Consider the following 19,271-nt stretch of genomic DNA (forward strand, 5'->3'; position numbering starts at 1 on the left):
TCAGGAAGAAGATTGCAGGTCAAGAAGGCGGTGCTGAGTCTGAGGGTTGGGACTGAGATAAGGTGGGGGGAGGGGAAATGAGAAAGCTTGGAGAAATCTGCATTCATCCCTTGTGGTTGGAGGGTTCCTAGGCGGAAGGTGGGGTGCTCTTCCTCCAGATGTCATGTTACCATGGTCTGGCGATGGGGAAGGCCAAGGACCTGCATGTCCTTGGCGGAGTGGGAGGGGGAGTTAAAGTGTTCAGCCACACGGCGGTTGGGTTGGTTGGTGCGGGTGTCCCAGAGGTGTTCTCTGAAACATTCCGCAAGTAGCCGCCTGTCTCCCCAATGTATAGGAGGCTGCATCGGGTGCAGCGGATGCAGTAAATGATGTGTGTGGAGGTGATGCAGGTGAATTTCTGACAGATATGGAAGGATCCCTTGGGGCCTTGGAGGGAAGTGAGGGGGGAGCTGTGGGTGCACGTTTTGCATTTCTTGCGGTTGCAGGGGAAGGTGCTGGGAGTGGAGGTTGGGTTGGTAGGGGGTGTGGGTCTGACAAGGGAGTCGCGGAGGGAGTGGTCTTTCCGGAACGCTGATAGAGGTGGGGAGGGAAATATATCCTTGGTGATGGGGTCTGTTTGGAGGTGGCGGAAATGACGAACGATGATACGATGTATCTGGAGGTTGGTGGGGTGGTAGGTGAGGACCAGTGGGGTTCTGTCCTCTGGCAATTGGAGGGGCGGAGTTCAAGGGCGGAGGAGCGGGAAGTGGAGGAGATGCGGTGGAGAGCAACATCAACCACATCTGAGGGGAAATTGTGGTCTTTGAAGAAGGAGGCCATCTGGGTTGTACGGTATTGGAATTGGTCCTCCTGGGAGCAGATGCGGCGAAGATGAAGGAATTGGGAATATGGGATGGTGTTTTTACAGGGGGCAGGGTGGGAGGAGGCGTAATCTAGGTAGCTGTGGGAGTCAGTCGGTTTATAGTAAATGTCCGTGTTGAGTTGGTCGTCCGAGATAGAAATGGAGGGGTCTAGGAAGGGGAGGGAGGAGTCTGGGATGGTCCAGATAAATTTGAGGTCAGGGTGGAAAGTGTTAGTAAAGTGGATGAACTGTTCAACCTCCTCGTGGGAGCACGAGGTAGTGCCGATATAGTCATCGATGTAGCGGAGGAAAAGGTGGTGCCAGTGTAGCTGCAGAAGATGGACTGTTCCACATATCCAACAAAGAGGCAGGTATAGCTGGGGCCCATGTGGGTGCCCATGGCTACTCCTTTGGTTTGGAGGAAGTGGGAGGATTGGAAAGAGAAGTTGTTCAGAGTGAGGACCAGTTCAGTCAGTCGAAGGAGGGTGTAAGTGGAAGGGTACTGGTTGGTTCGGCGGGAAAGTAAGAAGTGGAGGGCTTTGAGGCCTTCGTGATGGGGGATGGAGGTGTATAAGGACTGGAAGGGAAGGGAAGGTGTATAAGAAAGGGAATTCATGGAATGCTTACAGGATGGCTTTTTGGAACAGCTAGTCATGGAGCCCACAAGAGAGCAGGCTATTCTGGACCTAGTGCTTTGCAATGAACCAGACTCTATAAAAGATCTTAAAGTAAGGGAACCCTTAGGAAGTAGCGACCATAATATGGTAGAGTTCAGTCTGGAGTTTGAAAGGGAGAAGGCGAAATCTGATGTAATGGTGTTACAGTTGAATAAAGGTAATTATGAGGGCATGAGAGAGGAACTGACTAAAATAGACTGGAAGCAGAGGCTAACCGGGAAGACACTAGAGCAAAAATGGCAGGAGTTTGTAGGTATAATTGAGGACACTGTACAGAGGTTCATTCCCAAGAAAAGAAAGATTAACCGGGGAGGGATTAGACAACCTTGGCTGACAAAGGAAGTCAGGAAATGTATTAAAGAAAAAGAGAGATCCTATAAAGTGGCTAAGAACAGTGGGAAATCAGAAGATTGGGAAGGATACAAAAGCAAACAGAGGATAACAAAGAGTGTAATAAGAAATGAGAGGATCAAATATGAAGGTAGGCTAGCCAGTAATATTAGAAATAATAGTAAAAGTTTCTTTCAGTACATAAGAAACAAACGACAGGCAAAAGTAGACATTGGGCCACTTCAAACTGATGCAGGGAGCCTAGTGATGGGAGATAAGGAAATAGCAGGAGAACTTAACAAGTACTTTGCGTCAGTTTTCACAGTGGAAGACAGGAGTAATATCCCAAAAATTAAAGGGTGTCACCGGGCTGAGTTGAGTATGGTTGCCATTACGAAAGAGATAGTGCTAGAAAAGTTAAAAAGTCTTAAAATTGATAAATCTCCTGGCCCCGATGGGATACACCCTAGAGTTCTGAGAGAGGTTGCTGAGGAAATAGCAGAGGCATTGGTTGAGATCTTTCAAGAGTCACTGGAGTCAGGAAAGGTCCCGGACGATTGGAAGATGGCTGTAGTAACCCCCTTGTTCAAGAAAGGATCAAGGCAAAAGATGGAAAATTATAGGCCAATCAGCTTAACCTCGGTTGTTGGTAAAATTCTAGAATCCATCATTAAGGATGAGGTTTCTAAATTCTTGGAAGAGCAGAGTCTGATTAGAACAAGTCAACATGGATTTAGTAAAGGGAGGTCATGCCTGACAAACCTGTTGGAATTTTTTGAAGAGGTAACAAGTAGGTTAGACCAGGGGAACCCAGTGGATGTGGTCTATCTGGACTTTCAAAAGGCCTTTGATAAGGTGCCACACGGGAGACTGCTGAGCAAGGTGAGGGCCCATGGTGTTCGAGGTGAGCTGCTGGGATGGATTGAGGATTGGCTATCTAACAGAAGGCAGAGAGTTGGGATAAAAGGTTCTTTTTCAGAATGGCAGCCGGTGACGAGCGGTGTCCCGCAGGGTTCGGTGCTGGGGCCACAGCTGTTCGCATTATATATTAATGATTTGGATGAGGGAACCGGGGGCATTCTAGCGAAGTTTGCCGATGATACAAAGTTAGGTAGACAGGCAGGTAGTACTGAGGAAGTGGGGAGGCTACAGAAGGATCTAGACAGGTTGGGAGAGTGGTCCAGGAAATGGCTGATGGAATTTAACGTGAGCAAGTGCGAGGTCTTGCACTTTGGCAAAAAGAATATAGGAATGGACTACTTTCTAAATGGTGAGAAACTTAATAAAGCCAAAGCACAAAGGGATCTGGGAGTGCTAGTCGAGGATTCTCTAAAGGTAAACATGCAGGTTGAGTCTGTGATTAAGAAAGCGAATGCAATGTTGTCTCTTATCTCAAGAGGGTTGGAATATAAAAGCAGAGATGTACTACTAAGACTTTATAAAGCTCTGGTTAGGCCCCATTTGGAGTACTGTGTCCAGTTTTGGTCCCCACACCTCAGGAAGGACATACTGGCACTGGAACGTGTCCAGCGGAGATTCACACGGATGATCCCTGGAATGACAGGTCTAGCATATGAGGAACGGCTGAGGATACTGGGGTTGTATTCGTTGGAGTTTAGAAGATTAAGGGGAGATCTAATAGAGACGTACAAAATAATACATGGCTTTGAAAAGGTGGATGCTAGAAAATTGTTTCTGTTAGGCGAGGAGACTAGGACCCGTGGACACAGCCTTAGAATTAGAGGGGGTCATTTCAGAACGGAAATGCGGAGACATTTCTTCAGCCAGAGAGTGGTGGGCCTGTGGAATTCATTGCAACGGAGTGCAGTGGAAGCCGGGACGCTAAATGTCTTCAAGGCCGAGATTGATAGGTTCTTGTTGTCTAGAGGAATTAAGGGCTACGGGGAGAACGCTGGCAAGTGGAGCTGAAATGCGCATCAGCCATGATTGAATGGCGGAGTGGACTCGATGGGCCGAATGGCCTTACTTCCACTCCTATGTCTTATGGTCTTATGGATGTCCATGGTGAAGGTAAGGCGTTGGGAGCCGGAGAAGCAAAAATCACAGGACTTTTCCCAGAATCCCAGAAAAAAACATTCCGGGATTTACATATGAAAGAACTGAAACCAATGTGGTCTTTTTAAAAGATGAGAGACTGAACAAACAATCCAGGTCTTTTCCAATACATCATTTCAGTTGCATCACACTGTAAACTTTTCCTATAAATTCTGTGTCTTACGACCTTATACTCCACAACCACCTGATGAAGGAGCAGCGCTCCGAAAGCTCATGCTTCCGAATAAACCTGTTGGACTATAACCTGGTGTTGTGCGATTTTTAACTTTGTACACCCCAGTTCAACACCAGTACCTCCAAATCATAAATTAGAACAGGTTATGACATTATAGGTGTGCACCCCAGTTGAAGGGCACACATCATAACCTGTCTTTACTCCTAACACATGTTGATTATCTACAAATTCTTCTATTTTTAATTCAGAATTCCAGTCTCAATTTACGGTTATGTAATTAAACATAACTGCATGCAGTGTTTTCCTGTATTTTCTACAGCAGTTCAACAGATTGGGAACTTATAGCCAACACATTTTGCTAATATTGTGCAGAACCAACACTAATGTAACCTCTTGTTTAATGGAACATTCAGTACCAGCCACGTAAACTGCATTATTAAGATTCAATTTTCATTTCTTTCCCAAATAGGATCAATAGTACATTATTTGAGCAAGACCCTGGGCTGTCATTCTTCATCAGTCACACACTGTCACAGCAGCAAGAAAACAATATGGCTATGCATTTGAGATTAATGAACTAACAAAGTGCAACAAAAATGGAAACATTTCAGAAAAATATCTTGAACTCATACCCAATAATAATTTGCAACATTCTTGTGTTGCGTGTCAGATGCATAATTGGCATTCATGTCTTTGTGTTTACAAACAGCTCTGCTTCATTAACTTGTAGCTGCAAATACAAAACAATTAAATTCATACTCCAGTGCCTCAGTCAGAGAACAGAAGTACTACCTAGGGATAATGTTGAAATGGGAATAATACTAACTGTTTTCACTTACCTGAAGCTGGATTTGGATTTAATACAGTCACACACAATTTAGTTTACAATGCACCAAAAATTAAAAGTTGATGTCTTGCCTTCATTTCCACCATGAAGTCAAGAGCGAGTGATGAATCATCGTTCTTGACAATTCTGTCAGACGCACTATGGATCAGATCATGAGTTGCAGAAGTTTAGTGGAGCGTGCTTACTGAAGCTCTAACATGGCTGTAAGTAGGTTGATTGCAGGTCGATGTCGGGACAGACAGATAACAATAAACATCAAACTTGTACTTGGAAATGTAATTTGATTTTGAATGCTGTTCAAATGGCAGTGTTCTTTAAAAGAAAAGTAGCAAGATATGTTTTTTGGATGAATTATTCAGCCAAGAAAATAGTATGAGATTTTCTAAGCGAAGTTGCATCTTTTTACAAAAGTTCACTATTTTCTTTTAAAGTAATACTTTCTTTTAAAGTTTATCAGTTTTAGATTCTTTTTATTTGTTAATGAGACATGAGCATGCTCACCTCCGGTAACCCTGGAGAAGATGGTGGGAAACGACTATATTTCTTGGGGTGTAAGAACACTTGCTGTTAGGAAGAATGCTCCAGAATTTTGCCTGAGCAATAGTGAAGAAACAATGATATAGTTCCATGACAGGATGGTGAGAGACTTGGTGGGGTTTGTGCTCTGGTTATGATGTCTGGATTACTTGGAACAAAGTATAGAAGACCTGCATATTTATGGTGATTGAACAAATGAACAAAGGGAAATAAACTGTAATATGCCGGACAGGGAGGAAGCAATAAATTAACCAGACTTGTAATCTCTTAGTGACTCTCAACATGAATATTTCCATCCAAATGGTGCAACTGTAGTGGAATGAGGAACGCTTATCTATACATTAGCCAAACTCTTTAATTTTTGACAAAAGTCTAAGGAACCTATGCATTAGTTCAACATCTCTGGTTGCAATGATCGCATGGAGGTGGTGATAAATGCAAAAATGTAGTAGTGTTCTTACAAAAGAAGCAGATATGTTTTTGGATAAATTATGCAACCAAGAAAATTGTGTGAGATTTGCAACGTGAAGTTGTGTGCTTTTACCCGTATCCCTCTAAACCCTTCCTATCCAGATGCCTTTTAAATGTTGCAAATGTACCAAATTCCACTATTTGCTCTGGTAGCTCATTCCATTCATGCACCACCCTCTGTGTGAAAATGTTGCCCCTTAGGTCCCTATTATATTTTTCTCCTCTCACCCTAAACCTATGCCCCTTAGTTCTGGACTCTCCCACCCCAAATCAACTGTATTTGAGAAGTGATTATGAGCGGAGAAGGAACAAAAATGGACTTGTAACAACAACTATGAAAGACACTCTCTCTCTCCTTATATTTTCACAGCACAATTTAGAAGAACATCCATTCATTGAGAATTCAAATACTGGCAAATGGGACTAGATTAGGTTGGTATATCTGGTTGGCATGGACCAGTTGGACCAAAGGATCTGTTTCTGTGTTGTACATCTGTGTAACTCTATGCCTCTGTATAGCAAACTGAGCCTGGAGAGATATTTCTCACCACCTCTGCAATTATGAGCTCAGCAAGAAGATCCATGGTGGAACTTCTCTATCGGCCACCAACTAAAACCAATTAAGTGGTCAATCAGCAACCACTTAAAGGCTTCAATAAGCCTACCTCCCTGATTACCCGCCAGACACAGAATATAGGTAGGTTTAAAAGTCTACCCGAGTGAAAGCTGTAATAAAAAGAGTAAGCTGGGATAAGTCTGTTAGATTGAGTTTAAGGTGCAAGCCCACATCACGTAGAAACATCTTCTTCAGTATATCTATTTTATCATCGCTTGAGTTTGTTTTATTTACTCTGTAGAGTAGACATTTTTTCACTGTTTCAATACAATCCTTGTATCCCATACTTTTTTATCCTTATTTCTTCCATACATCATACTTTTCTCAAATAATTATGGTCTATCAAGACAGTTCCCAACAAATATCTGATTCATCTGGTATTCTCATCACAAGTATATTTGGTAATTCGGTGCTAAAAGACAGTCAAGAAGTTGAAACTATTCCCTGTTTCAATTCTTTTCCCTGTGAAAGACATAGCTTTTTTAAAAAATGGGTTATTCTCCAATGCATCAGCTGAGGCCAACAAATCATGATGCAAACCAACCTCCCACTGATACGCCATTTCTCATGGACCCAGCTCATAAGAAGATTCTAACAAGTCAGTGTATGAATGTCAATTTAATTTTGTATCAGAATGATATTAAACGTGCCAAGGTAGTTTAGCTGGATTCTCAGCAGACACTCAGAACATACAAGTCCCCATGTTGGTTATTTGTAAAGTTGTCACAAAACATGATACTGAAACTTGTCAGCTCACATTGACCAATTTATCATTTCCTAAAAACAAAATAGCTGAATTGGTGAGGGAAAATAGTGATAGGTCATGTTATCAAGATTTATACACACTAACAAACAACTTTTGGTTTCAGGATACAAATGGAATATCAATTTATTTTTGTATCGCCAAAGTATTTTCCTTTTACAATTGATCAGACAGTTTATTCAGCTTAAATCTCTATTTAAGGCAGGGTGCCAAACATTTTCAGGTATAGAGAAAGAAGAACAGTAGCAGTTCCCAGTCAAACTATGATTTATAATGCTAATTCTGAATTTACTTTAATTCTATCAGCTCCATGAATCATATGGACATTTATTCACAGATCATAGATTTATTTACATAAAGGGATATTTGTGTATGCTTTCATTTTAAATATATGCAACTAGTTAGTTTTGTCCAGATGTTCATGAGTGCTTAGAATAATGGGTTGTGCTATTCACTTTGTGAAGTTACCCAAAAATATTTTCATGCTTGTCAGGAGAAATTTATCTAATGAAAACAAAAGGCTGCAGATGCTGGAGACCCAAAATAAAAACAGAAAAGGCTGAACAAGAAACTCAGCAAGTCAAGTAGCATTTGTGGAGACAGAAATATAGTTAATGTTTTGAAACAATATGTTATGAAGATGTGGGTGTACTGTACCTTTAAGAGAATTTAAAAACTAGCAGAACTACCTGACAGCATCAAGTGTTCTGAACAAGATACAATGTAACGTGTGGTTCAGTAGCTTGTCACCTGGAAATGATAAAATTGATTCAAGTTAGGCCAATCCTTTTAAATTACAGACCCCCACTCCTCCCCCCCCCAAAAAAACAAACTCCAATCAGGTTTGAATTTAGTTTATTGACAACCTTAAAAGCCAATGACACAATCCAATGCTTTGGGGGTATAAGACCGGGGAAATTGAGAGGAGAACGGCCAAGCCAATGACATCTGCAAACTGCCTGGAGAAAACCTCTCTTAAAGATACCTTTATTGATCAGTAACATGTGAAACAGATATCCCTAAGAAGAAGAAAAGAAGGCTGAGGAAGATGGAAGATTCGACATCTGGCTGGTTTTGAAAATTTGAATTATTGGTAAACCTTAATCGAGGGTTTTTGTTAGACTAATATTATAGAAGAGAAAGTAAAAGATAGGTTAGAGGAAGGAGTTATAATTAGTTGTCAGATAATTATTCTCTGTTATACTTGAAGAAATAAAGTTGTTAATTGGTACTTCAAATAATTCTTGGCCTCTTGAATTTTCACAGATTACTGCGCGGGAAAAATCTTCTGTGCTGCTAGGGTAAATTAAGCAGGAGGGTTTACCCTGTGTCATACCAAACTGCATAGAGGCCAGTGTCCCATCACCAAGCCACCCTTTATTTACTATTACACAGTATAATGGTTGTGGCCAGCCAGCTTGGAGTCAGTCCTCAACTGAGGGGATCCTGTTTATCTTGAGCAGTCAAAGCTTTCCTGATTGCCCTAGGTTAACAAACCCAAGAACCTCATAGTTAATCTGGTGTCAATCACTACATCCCTCCCCCACACTGCCCCACTTCCAGGCATGTAGGCCTGGTCTTTCAATTATATATTCTCTTGAAGTGTTTTGGCCCTAAGTCCAGTTCCTCTGACTCGGACTCAGACACAGATAGCATATACCAGATTGTGGCCTATCTCTTGCATCCAGAATGTCTTGGAAGAGTCTCCACCTCTTTTTCTGTTGGCAAAGATATCAAGACTGCATTCAGTTTGGAATCTGAGGTTTCCTCAGCACTAGACACAGGCGGAGCACCAACAGTTTCTGACAGGCCTTCAGGCTGTTATGAAGGCCCAGGTAGGTTTTGACAAAATGTCTGCCATTTCACCTTCCCCACCACGCCTGGAGATATTAGGATTAACCTGGTGTAGAATCTTCTCACAGTCTGCAACTCAGCTGGAGCTATTCTTGATGTTGTGTGCGGGGTGATCCTATAATTGAACAGGAACCAGGATAGCTTGATCTCAATTGATGTTGTAGGCTGCTTAGTTAAACCTGCCTTCAATGTTTGGATCGCTCTTTCTGCTAGACCATTAGATGACGGATGCTATGGTGCTGTCGTTATGTGCCAAATGCCATTGGACTTTAGGAAATATTTGAACTCGCTGCTGGTAAATGACGTCCCACTGTGTGAGACCAATACTTCTGGGCATCCGTGTATCGCAAACAATGCTCGCAGTTTCTCAATCGTCATCCCTGAGATTGCTGAACAGACTTTATGCACATTCAACCACTTTGAATGGGCATCGATAATACCAGGAACATTGAGCCCAAGAAAAGAGCAGTATAGTCAACATGCAACTGAGTACATGGTTTACCCGGCCATTCCCACGAACGTGAAGGTGTTGCTGGTGGGAACTTTCTTCCTTGTTGGCAATCTGGGCACTGCCCCGCCAACACAGCTATGTCATCATCCAACCCTGACCACCACACATCCAGAATGTCTTGGAAGAGTGTCCACCTCTTTTTCTGTTGGCAAAGATATCAAGGCTGCATTCAGTTTGGAATCTGAGGTTTCCTCAGCACTAGACACAGGCGGAGCACCAACAGTTTCTGACAGGCCTTCAGGCTGTTATGAAGGCCCAGGTAGGTTTTGACAAAATGTCTGCCATTTCACCAGAATCTTCATCTTGGAAACTCCTGGATGACCTTGGAGTTTGGCCAGTATCTGGCAGTGACCTTTACTCGTGACAATCATTCTTGCCCTCCATAGTAATATGCCATCCTTGATCATGAATCTTTCTCAACCAATTCTGCCCAATAGGTTTGGGCCCCAAGACTTTTACAGCCATCATGGGTAATTGCACCAACTGATTCTCGTAGGAGTCTGGAACCAAAGTCGTACCTTTAATTTGCAATGGTTCCCCCAGTGTATATTCTCAGTCTGTCTGAGGATTTGTGCAAGCATAAAGGTTGGAGAGCCAAGAGAATCTTATTCAAGATTAATTTTGCAACTACAGATACAATTGCGACCTCCATGGGAATTGAGTGACTATTTAATAAACATTAATTTTAATTGGTTCCAATTTGGACATGGATAAGCAATTCAAGTATTCCAACCCACACACAGGGGGACTTTGCAGGGCAAGCACTCTTCTGGGTACTGGCCTCCAAGATTTCCTACTCAGGTTGATCTTGATCAGATGGGCTAATGGGCTGAGGAGTGGCAGATGGAGATTAATTTAGATAAATGTGAGGTGCTGCATTTTGGAAAAGTACATCAGAGCTGGACTTATGCACTTAATGGTAAGGTGCTGGGGAGTGTTCCTGAACAGAGAGACCTTGGAGTGTAGATTCATAGTTCCTTGAAAGTAGAGTCGCAGGTCGATAGAATAGTGAAAGTGTATCATATGTTTTTCTTTATTCGTCAGAGCATTGAGTATAGGAGTTGGGAGGTCACTATTGTGACTGCAGAGGACATTGTTTAGGCCACTTTTGGAATATTGCGTGCAATTCTGGTCTCCTTCCTATTGGAAGAATGTTGTGAAACTTGAAAGGGCTCAGAAGGATTTACAAGGATGTTGCCAGGGTTGGAGGATTTGAGCTATAGGGAGAGGCTGAACAGACTGGGGTTGGTTTTGCTGGAGGGTCAGGTGACCTTATAGAGGTTTACAAAATCATGAGGGACGTGGAAGGATTAAATAGACAAGGTCTTTTCCCCAAGTTGGGAGAGTCCAGAACTAGAGGACATAGGTTTAGGGTGAGGGGGAAAAGATATAAAAGGATCTAAGGAGCAACTGTTTCACTCAGAGGGTGTTACGTGTATGGAAATGAGCTGCTAGTGGAAGTGGTGGAGACTGGCACAATTACAGCACTTAAAAGGTATCTGGATAGGTATATGAATAGGAAGTGTTTAGAGGGATATGTGCCAAGCGCTAACCTTAACGAGGTTAGGTTCAGATATCTGGTCGGCATGGATGAGTTGAACCGAAGGGTCTGTTTCTGTGCTGTAAATCTCTGGCTCTATAACTCTAAGTCAGGCCTTGTAGGACTCCTTTGCTGCCCTGAATCTGCAAACGAGCAGCAAGTAAAACGGCTTGCCGACCCAGAACGGTTTAGCCACTTGGTTGAGGCTCGGCTTTGTTGTGAGGTTATGTTATTGGTGGGCCGATGGTCCCTCTGCTCAGGACATGTCCTGCATGAGGCTCTGCAATTGCTTACACTCACGTGGTGTTTTCCAAGCTCAATTGGGCAGGTGAGGGAGTCCATCTCCATTGGGTTGTCCTGTAGTTCCCATGCTCCACTTGCCACATTGTCTAATGACAAAGCCAGTTGTAGTGCTTGTTTGAAGTCCAGTTGGGCTTCAGCTAGTAAGCATCTTTGCATGGTTACATCATTAATCCCGCATATTAAAGTATTAGCATCTCATTCAGGGTTAACCCAAAATCACATTTCTCTCCTAGTCATCGTAACCTCATCAAAAATCCCAATATGGATTCCCCAAGTTCTTGAACAGCTGAATAAAACTAATAGCACCTCAGGATTAGAGGTGGTTTGGGGTCATAATATTCCTTAATCAACTCTGTCAACTCCTGGAAGGTTTGAGTGTCTGGTACCTCTGGGAAAGTTAAGCTCCTTATAACCAAAAATGCTTCAGGTCCACACACATCAGAAGAATTCAACTGCCCCCATGTCATTTGCCTAGAAAGAGAATTGCATTCTTTCCATATACTGGGCCCAGTCTTCAACAGCAGAGTCAAATGAATCAAGCTTCCGAAATGGAGGTATGGTGCCAGAAATGCTTACGCCAACTCCAAGATGACAGTTGCAAGCAATGATCTTCAGGCACATCCTGTTTTCTCCCATCGCCATTGAAATAACTGCAGAGAGGCCAGTATCCTGTCACCAAATCATTACTACTGCATAGTACACTGGCTGTAGCCAAACAGCTTGGAGTCAGTCCTCGGTTGAGGAGATTCTAATCTTCTGGATATATTGGTCAGCCAAGGCTTTCCCAAATGGGACTGTTAACCTGAACCTTGTAGCAAACAAGATCCACCTTTTCCAATCACTACATGTTTTGAGTCCAATGACTCTTATTCGATTCAAAATGTTAAAGCTTTTTCTCTCTCCACAGATGGTTGTTGACCTGCCAAGGTACTTCAGCACGGTTTTTATTTCAGTGGAAATTGCTACGGATGCAGGTACCTGATTCAACGTGCCCCTTCTATAGGGGAACTAACATCTGTCAGTACAGAAATTAACAGCCAATCAATCTGCACAATTCTTAATAAGACTGCAAATCGCAAGTGTGAAAAATAGAAATTGTATTTACCATTGGAGGAATCTAAATAAAGGATTGGATGTACATGTCAAGTTAGGACACAGACACAAAATATAAAAACAAAACCAAAAATATGGAAGTTAATATTTTTCTCAAGAAAGGAATTTCTGCAATTCTAAAACTAACTTTGAGGCCAAAGTGGTTGATTGACAGTACTTCTTGACAACGAAACATTTAAAAGTCAGTTACGTTTGATTGAATAAGGTCTAACATTTGTATTTCTCCTTAGTGTGAGAACACTGGCAAGTTAGCCCAAATTAGTTCAATGATCTCCACATGATTTGTATCTAGAATACACACAAAGCTTAACAACAAAGCTTATTGAGGATCAGGTGTCTCTGACAGCAACTTCTGCACTTCCATATTTAACTGCATCAGCAGTGCAGAACTTCAGAAGTTGCTGTCAGCTTTACCCTATAATAACATCAAGCAGCAACTATGTTGCCACTATTAACGCAATCACTGAGCCACCATCAAATAAAAGAATGGACGCAGCTCTAACTTAGTGAAAATGACAAATGAATGCTCAGTTGGTAGTATTCTCACTTCTAAATCACAAGGTACTGTGTCTAAATCACAAGGTACTGTGTCCAAATCACAAGGTACTGTGTCCAAATCCCACTCCTGGGCTTGAGTGCAAAAATCAAGGCTGACATTCCAGTGCACTACAGAGGGTGCCATTTTTCAGACAGGTTGTTAAACCTAGGCTCCATCTGTCTTTTTGGTTAGATGTAAAGGATCCCATGGCAAAAGAAGAGCAAGGGAGTTATCCCTAGTGTCTTGGCCAATATTTAATTCCTCAATCAACATCACAAAAACAGATTATCCAGTCATTATCACATTGCCAATTATGGGAGATTGTTCTGTACATGTTATCTGCCACTTTTCCAATATTAAACAGTGATAGTTTCAAAACTGCCTTGTTGGCTGTAACGTACTTTGAGGCATCTGGTCGTCATGAAATTCACTATAAAAATGAAGTCTTTTTTCTTCAGTACAACCAGCTTTCACATTAAATTATTCACAGAATAAGATTTGTTTTGTTTATTACTTGGACAAGATATGAAGTGTGAGTATAATTACAACAAAAATAGCAGTTGCCCTGAAAAGAAATACGCATATATGAGTAGACATGTGAGTTACCAAGCACTATTAATGGAATTGTGAACATTAGTAACCCAGGAATAACAGAAAACTTTGTTTTGTTGGCGATGGGTAGAAACAATAGCCAAGTTGGTTTGACTAGAACTACCCATACGGGATAATGTGTGATCAATTCAGAAATTTCCTCATGTCTTAATGCTACAGGAGATTAAAACGGTTATGAAATTTGTTGCAGCGTTTGAAGTTATTTTAAGACAATGTACAAAATAATGTATTAATAAGTTTGCAAGGAACTGCTCTATTTACGTTTGCAGTTCAGTGCTTGAAAGAAAATATTAACTCACTGAAATCCACCTCCGAGGACAACCAGGTTGTGTTGATGAATGGAAAGGGTACAAATTACTTTGAATAGTCTTGAAAAGAGAAGTCACTCTTAAAGCTTTTTGTCAAGGACAACAAATGGAATCCCATATGCCAAATTATCAAAACAATTTACACTACAGTACAACAGCGGTGGGTATTGGTTGGCTAGTCAAATCTAGTGATTGTCAAGGCCTTACCACAGAGAATGCAAAGTGAACTAAGCTGCTATGCTTCTGGACAATGCATTAAAAAAAGAGAGAGGCTTGAGAATATTCCATTTGTTTGTAGTGATCAAGTCATTGCATATGAATACATGTCACTTCTAGTATGAGTGATTAAGCCATGTTAAAGGACTTGATAATATTAAGTTGGTCAGTCTAACTATCTCCACACTTAGGATTGTTCACCAATCATGGAATCACATCTAACAATAGACATTTTATGCAAGGTAAAATAATCTCAAATTATTTATAGAAAAATCACAACGAAGAACTAGTTAACACTATGCTAGATTGGTGCACAATCATTAGCATGTTTTAGATAATAAATATTATGAAAAGTGGTACATACCTACAGCCTGTGGAGCAATGATCTGGACAAATCCTGCTGAGAATGTTATAAGAACAACAGGGTAAGTGACCCAGGCCAAGTACTGCAGAGAAACATTGTGCTCTAGGCCACTGTACATCCATTTCTGAGCTGCGGAAACAAGCAATGATACAATATTAAAGTAAATTCTAGGGAGCTGTGTGTAAACATCTTTAAATCTGCTCACACTACATGCTTAATGTACAGCAATATACATCATGACTAAGCACAAGAAAAAGGCCGTTTCAAAACCTTTCATGGAATGCATAAAGATATTCTGTAGAGTCATTCAGCACGGAAACAGAGCCTTCGGTCCAACTCATCCATGCCGACCAGGTTTCCTAAACTGATCGCTCCCATTTGCCTGCATTTGGCACATATCCTTATAAACCTTTCCTATTCATGTACCTGTCCAAATGTCTTTTAAATGTTGTAATTGTACCAGCCTCTAACACTTCCTCTAGCAGCTCATTCCATACATGCACCACCCTCTGTATGAAAAAATTGCCCCTCGGGTGCCTTTCAAATCTTCCCCCTCTCACCTTAAACCTATGCCCTCTAGTTTTGGGCTCCCCTATGCTTGGAAAAAGACCTTGGCTACTCACCCTATTCATGCCTCTCATGATTTTCCAAACTTGTATAAAGGTCATCCCTCAGCCTCTGACTCCAACCCCCCCAAGGAAAAAGAATCCCAGCCTATTCAGCGTCTCCTTAGAACTCAAACCCTCCAGTCCCGGCAACATCCTTGTAAATCTTTTCTGAACCCTTTCACATTTAATAACATCGTTCCTGTAGCAGGGCAACAGAATAGGTTGGAGTATTCTAAAAATGGCCTCACTAATGTCTTGTATAATTGCAACATAACAGCCCAACTCCTATACTCAATGCTCTGACTATGAAGGTAAACATGCCAAATGTCTTTTTCACCATCCTGTCTATCTGCAATTCCACTTTCAAGGACACCTCTCTGTTCAACAACACTCTCCAGGGCCCTACCATTAACTGTATAAGTCCTGCCCTGGTTTGCCTTAGCAAAATACAAAATCTCACATTTATCTAAATTAAATTCCGCCTGCCATCTGTCAGGTCAATGGTTCCCATAGTTTCATTAACTTGCAATTTAGAATTAAAGCTCACATTTCCAAAGAACGGTGTCATGACATTGATGAATTGGTGAAGGAGTTTATTATGGGGTGAGTAGTACACTCAACATGAGAATTAAGTCATTTGAGGTGGGGTTTTAAAATCAGACCTCTGGGAAAATAACTTCCATGAAACAGAACTTTAGAAGATTTTAAACAAACTAGTTTTGTTTGAATATTATTAAGAGAGATCACACATTGATTAACTATATTATTTACAAGTTAAAGGCTATGTTATTGCTTTCCATTTTCTTCCTTTTCTAATTGTATAAAAGTAAGCAAATATGCAAAACCAGAAAGTCTACCTGGCCTTATAGGGGATATGCAACAACCCTGCCTAGGTCTAATGCTCAAGGTCGCAGTTTGGCAGATACTGATCCATCTCAGTCTTGAATTTGCTGGTGCAGTTTGGGACATGCACACTCATATTTGCACAGATTGTCATTTTTCAATACTTTATTTGATGCTGTTTCCAACGTTTTGAAGCTTTTTGTAATTCAATCTTTTCAAAAGTGGGCGGCACGGTGGCACAGTGGTTAGCACTGCTGCCTCACAGCGCCTGAGACCCGGGTTCAATTCCCGCCTCAGGCGACTGACTGTGTGGAGTTTGCACGTTCTCCCCGTGTCTGCGTGGGTTTCCTCCGGGTGCTCCGGTTTCCTCCCACAGTCCAAAGATGTGCAGGCCAGGTGAATTGGCCATGCTAAATTGCCCATAGTGTTAGGTAAGGGGTAAATGTAGATGTAGGGGTATGGGTGGGTTACGCTTCGGCGGGGCGGTGTGGACTTGTTGGGCCGAAGGGCCTGTTTCCACACTGTAAGTAAGTAATCTAATCTAATCTAATCTAATCTAAAACCAACTTGCTTCTTCGTGGAAAGATAATAAATACTTTCAATATCTAACTAAAAGTAGTTGTGGAAATATGACAGCACCTTTATTGTACTTTTCACTCTAGCTGGACTCTGCACTCATTATAACCAGAAGAATGCATCACTCCCAGGATATCCCAGTTTGGACCAGCATCCTTTCTTCCGTTAGTCTGGAGCTGCTTTGCAGAGGTCCTGACATTTGACCTGGACATGCCAGACAAGGGAAATGTAGCACACCACTTTGTGGACAGGCATCAGGGGGTCCAGCTGGACATAGTGCAGAGAGAGGATATCCTCTATCCTCAGGACTATCAGACGAGGCTACAACACCAGATCACATCTGAGGTTAGCCCTTGGGTCAGTGCAGTCTCAGCCATCTGGAGGAGTACACAGCAATGTAGGAAGAAGGGGACCTGTCTCCAATACCTCACTCTGACTCTGCTACTGCACTGACCTCCAGCCTAGGCTCATGCTCTACCACTCTCACTGTGGCCTGCAATATCTTACCCATTTGATCTCGCCTTTGACCACACACCCTGCATGCTTCTATGCTGTTTACTCACTCAGTTGATCTGCCTCTCCACTTGCATCAACAGTAACTGCTCTGCCACCAAATTTCATCTCCTGTAATGCCTGCCTCAACTTCATTCCAGGAGAAAAACAACTCACAACATGGCACATGAAATGAAGATGGGTAACAGGCTGCCTGAAGTTCAGCTGCTCACATGTTATGAGGAGAGAGTCCTGAATTTGACCGCCTTGAGTGTGATTGACTGACCGACCACATCCAATCCACTGAACTCATATTGGACACTGCCCTTAACACACGGTGACAGGGCCCCCTGAGCAAAAGATATCACCCTTGACTTGACTGAGCACTACTGACAACCATGACAGACCTCCTGGCTTTGAGTCTACACTAAATGCAAGTGCAGCACAGCAGTACTGTGGACCTAGTTTCTCTTCCTAAGGATCAAAGCACAGAAAGGCAAGGTGGGGCAGACATACCGTGGGTGTTCAGGTAGACTCAGCAGGCTCAGAGTGAGCATGTGTGCAGAGAGCAAGTGAATTGCCTGATGATGCAGCCCAGTCCAGACCATGTCCCTGAGCGCACAGTCTCCTCGCTGCAATATTACAATGTTAGTGACAAAAATGGAAATTGCTGGAAAAGCTTAGATGGTCTATCATAGAGCCATAGAGATGTACAGCATAGAAACAGACGCTTCGGTCCAACTCGTCCATGCCGACCAGATATCTTAAATTAATCTCGTCCCATTTGACAGCACTTGGTCCATATCCCTCTAAAGCCTTCCTCTTCATATACCCACCCAAATGCCTTTTAAATATTGTAATTGACCCAGCCTCCAACACTTCCTCTGTAGCTCATTTCATACACGCACCACCCTCTGTGTGAAAACGTTACCCCTTAGGTCCCTTTTATATCTTTCTCCTCTCACCCTAAACCTATGCCCCCTACCCTATCCATGACCCTCATGATTTTATAAACCTCTGTAAGGTCACCCCTCAACCTTCGACGCTCCAGGGAAAACAGCCTCAGCCTATTCAACCTGTCACTATAGCTCAAATCCTCTGAACCTGCCAACATCCTTGTAAGTCTTTTTCTGAACTCTTTCAAGTTTCACAACATCTTTCCAAAAGGAGGAGACCAGAATTGCACACAATATTCCAAAAGTGACCTAACCAATGCCCTGTACTGCTGCAACATGACCTCCCAACTCCTATATTCAATGCTCTGATCTGTAGAGAGAAATCAAAGTTAACGTTTCAGGTTGAGTGACCCTTCCTCAGAACTGGACCCGAAATGTTAACCCTGATTTCTGTCCGCAGCTGCTGTCAGACTTGTTAAGCTTTTCCAGTAATTTCAATTTTTGTCTCTGATTTACAGTATCCGCAGTTCTTTTGGTTTTATTAGATTACTTTTAGATTACTTACAGTGTGGAAACAGGCCCTTTGGCCCAACAAGTCCACACTGACCTGCCGGAGTGCACCCACCCAGACCCATTCCCCTACATTCACCCCTGCACCTAACACTATGGGCAATTTAGCATGGCGAATTCACCTAACCGGCATATTTTTGGATTGTGGGAGGAAACCGGAGCACCCAGAGGAAACCCACGCAGACACGGGGAGAATGTGCAAACTCCACACAGTCAGTCGCCTGAGGCGGGAACTGAACCCGGGTCTCTGACGCTGTGAGGCAGCGGTTCCATAAAAGGGCGTGGATTGCACTGTCAAAGTCTAGGTTGTATTAATCTAATGTCCTTTATGAGCCAAGCGGTTCCATAAAGGGCCTGTACTGCCCTTACAATGACAGTTGCTGGTACAGCCTGAGGTGCAGTATTGAAGTAGAGAAGCATCCTCTGAGTGGATCAGAGATGTGCTAGGATGGTTCTTAGAGACTGGCACATGTTAGATATCCATAGATATGAAATGGAGTGCAGTTGGTGCCTAATATGGAGGGAGTAAATAGCAAGCTGAAGTTACCAGGTATCCCTCTCATTTCCATGTCAAGAATTCTCGGTGTCTGGTTT

The 19,271-nt window shown here is 42.4% G+C and overlaps 1 protein-coding gene across 3 annotated transcripts in view; it reads right to left on the minus strand.

The window, feature by feature from the left end:
* LOC140478893 (chloride channel protein 2-like) overlaps positions 1–19,271 on the minus strand; it is a 609,305-nt gene that overhangs the window by 292,944 nt on the left and 297,090 nt on the right. For all 3 annotated transcript variants that reach the window (XM_072572491.1, XM_072572492.1, XM_072572493.1), the window contains one exon: positions 14,693–14,821. In XM_072572491.1, coding sequence (XP_072428592.1) covers positions 14,693–14,821 — 129 coding nt within the window. The remainder of the gene's footprint in view (positions 1–14,692; positions 14,822–19,271) is intronic.

This window comes from Chiloscyllium punctatum, chromosome 6 (genome assembly GCF_047496795.1).
Source record: "Chiloscyllium punctatum isolate Juve2018m chromosome 6, sChiPun1.3, whole genome shotgun sequence".
In the NCBI taxonomy this organism is placed as follows: domain Eukaryota; kingdom Metazoa; phylum Chordata; class Chondrichthyes; order Orectolobiformes; family Hemiscylliidae; genus Chiloscyllium; species Chiloscyllium punctatum.